Raw genomic sequence first — 3,354 nt, 5'->3', positions numbered from 1 at the left:
TACAACGCTCCCATATTCATATTGGTTAATACTATATATATATATATATATATATATATATATATATATATATATATATATATATATATAACTTTTTCTTATTAGTTATTACAGAATATTTATTTCGATATAACAAATAACCGAAACATATTGCTATATAATAAGATATAAATTAAAGGTTAGCTATTTGTGGGCTCCTAATAATTACAATACATTTGTGGATAAGGATTTTAATCGATACATATTATTAAATTGGTCATTATTAAAGAGCAACTTATATTATATATAAAAACAAATATTTATTAGTTCCATTTTTGAAATAAAATGTGTATATAATGTAACGGCTGTTCTTTTGAGATTACTTGTCTTCTCTCACTCTATTACCAGCCATGTCTGTAAGTCTCTCTCTCTCTCTCTCTCTCTCACACACACACACACACACATATACACACACAAACAACACATGACGTGATACGTATGCAAAATTATATGTATATATTGGCATAGAAAATGATATAATTTGTCAATGTTTGGGTGGTGATGTGGTGGTTGCCGGTGGTTGCAGGCGGTGGAGGTGAGAGTTCCAAACTTGGATTGTCAGGGATGTGCTTCCAAGCTTAAGAAAGCTCTTTTCAAGCTGAAAGGTAAATAGCTTTTTCAGTTTGCGTAATTTTCTTTTTCTTGTCAAAATATTTAATTTAATGGTATATTATTTGATTGATACATGGTAAAATGTGATATCATATTGTATTAAAATTAAAGTAAATAATTTAGTATTTAAAAAAGCTTGAAGTTAGTGTTGAATTTGTTGAAACATTAAACAATATATATTTTATAGTTCATACCAATAATTTTTATGAATAAAAGCTTGGGGTTTTAAGCAAATACTCAATAAGTTGTGATGTTCAAAAACTAATTACATTCTTTTTAAACTAAGATTTGGGTTTATAAACTTAAAGGTGTGGCTTATTTTTTTTTTTGTGATTATATATCTTAATGTAAGTTATGTTATATTTAAATAGAAAAACAGATAGTTGTATTTTCGAAAATTTAGTCTATCAAACATAAAAATATTAAGAATAATAACATGAAAAATAGCGCTTTAATGTTGATAGATTTTCTAGGTGATTTATTATTGGAAGTTGTAAGGTTGTACTGAAACTGGTCCAAGTCCAACATCTGGTTTCCAAGTTTCTTGCATAATTGAATTTGACCAACAAAATAGCATTGACCAATTTACTATACTTGATAAGAAATGACAACTATACCCATAATTAAAAAATATGTCAAAACTCAAAAGGGCTGTTGTACTAGTGTTCTTTGATATTAAAATAATTTTTGGTATAAAAAGGATATAATTTTCTTTATAAAGATATTGATTAAATTAACAATCAAAAAAGAGATAATTAACAAAGATTATTATATTTATTTTATTTTTGCAAAATAACCAAATACATTACAATATGCAACATAAACAACACATATTAATCGTTTTAGAAGAACATATAACAACATAAATAAATAAATAAATATTTTCATATACATATAACCAAATACATTACAATATACAACATAAACACCAAAAACAAAATGCAATACATTGTGCTTTGTGAAACATACTCTAAACCTAAAACCTAAATTGTAACTAAATACAATATCATATGTACGAGAGTATGAGCACTTGGTCTATATAAATTTGGTTACTTGAGACCAAAATGCTAGGAACCTTCTACATTTCGTAAGAGTTGCTTAGATTGCTTAATATGCAACTTTGGTATGTGTCATTGGCACCCTAAACCAAGTGTAAATATACGACAACTTTTTGATATAGTCACTTGGTATTTTTGTATTTGGTTACATACCATTAATCAACGACTTTTTTAGATTCTTTATTTGAGTATTCATAGTCTGTTTTACCACAAAAAAAAATGAAAAAAGGAAAATGAAAATACATGTTAATGTCGAGTACCATACTTAGAAAAAATACATGTTACGTAATATTATGCATAAATACAAATATATCATTAAATTTGTCGGTTGTCATTATATCAAACCCAAAAAAGTTGTGGTATATTCATCCTAAAACCCATTTTTCTTTATGCCATTATAAATTATGTTTTTTCTATAGGTATATAGTATATTTTTCATATTTGTGAAATACATACTGAATCCATAAGACTTAATAAATTAAATGTGATTTTCTGATGAACATAATTCACCGATTTCAACAATTAGTTATCCGTAATCTATCGATATAAAAATCATTAAAATACATAATTCGGCCATGGTTTTATTTATCCATATCAAAGAGAAACAGAACTCATAATTATGAATCAAATTAATATTTTAATCAAGTTTTGTAATATCATATTTAAAAAACATTGTTTTTTTTTCCTGTTAGTCATTTCAGAATTTTCATAAGTGTAACCTCTATGGTTACATATTAAATATATTAGAAAAATATCAAAACATAGATTTAAATTTGATTTATTTTATAGGAGTTGAAGAAGTAGAAATTGACATGGAGATGCAAAAGGTCATGGTGAGAGGTTATGCTTTAGAAGAGAAGAAAGTCCTCAAAGCAATAAAACGGACGGGTAAAGCGGCTGAACTATGGCCATACCCGGGTCACTCCCATTTCGCTTCATTTTACAAGTACCCGACCCACATTGCCAACCAATACTATTACGACACGTCATCAAAAAACAACTATGCACGACATAATCTACACGCCTTCTTCAACACTCCGTCGGCTTACTCAGCCGCCATTGCCTCAGATGAAGTCGTCGCCTCCCTCTTCAGTGATGATAACCCTCATGCATGTATGATCATGTGAATGTGATTCTATTATATGGAAAAAAAAACTCATCTGTTTATTTATATTAATATTTTTACAAATTTATAAGTTTAAATTAAATGTATTTTTTATGTGCTAAATGCATTATACTAATTGTGTGATTTGATGAAAATGTTTATCTAATTATTGATGGGGAACGAAAATTGGTGAGGACGGAGGTAGATTGCGAAGTGGGGATACATTGTTTACCTATCTAGTCATTATTTTTTATTTTTTATTTTTTGTCAATTAAGTCATTTTCCCCGATTTTAAACGGTTTCCTGGTTAACTTTGTCTAGGTGTAAACAACTTTGATTTAATATTTAGTTTATGTAGTAAGTGGATTACACATAGGATTTGCTACGTCAATTAATAATATAAGACTCGATACTTAAACTCACTTGCTTCACCCGTCGGCGTGTGTTCTTCATTTATCACCAAAACACAAAACTGAGCTAGGGTTTTTCAAGGATATTTGTTGTTGAGCTGAAGAATCAAAGCATTTAGTGGAATGACAC

The 3,354-nt window shown here is 27.9% G+C and overlaps 1 protein-coding gene across 1 annotated transcript; it reads left to right on the top strand.

The window, feature by feature from the left end:
* Positions 1–280: 280 nt before the first annotated feature.
* On the top strand, positions 281–2,937 carry LOC145014192 (heavy metal-associated isoprenylated plant protein 31-like). The gene is made up of 3 exons (XM_078972563.1): positions 281–395; positions 566–644; positions 2,499–2,937. Exons 1-3 carry the CDS (start codon positions 390–392, stop codon positions 2,834–2,836), a joined length of 423 nt encoding a protein of 140 aa, XP_078828689.1. The 5' UTR covers positions 281–389; the 3' UTR covers positions 2,837–2,937.
* Positions 2,938–3,354: the final 417 nt, after the last annotated feature.

This window comes from Lactuca saligna, chromosome 9, assembly GCF_052625555.1.
Source record: "Lactuca saligna cultivar CGN05327 chromosome 9, ASM5262555v1, whole genome shotgun sequence".
Lineage (NCBI taxonomy): Eukaryota > Viridiplantae > Streptophyta > Magnoliopsida > Asterales > Asteraceae > Lactuca > Lactuca saligna.
The sequence above is the reverse complement of the archived record's forward strand: the minus strand, read 5'-3'. Positions and strand labels throughout refer to the sequence as shown.

Bases quoted from the DNA above. Each gene is read 5' to 3' on its own strand.
- LOC145014192 (XM_078972563.1), top strand. The intron at 645-2,498 runs GTAAATAGCTTT...TTTATTTTATAG, and splicing joins AGCTCTTTTCAAGCTGAAAG to GAGTTGAAGAAGTAGAAATT.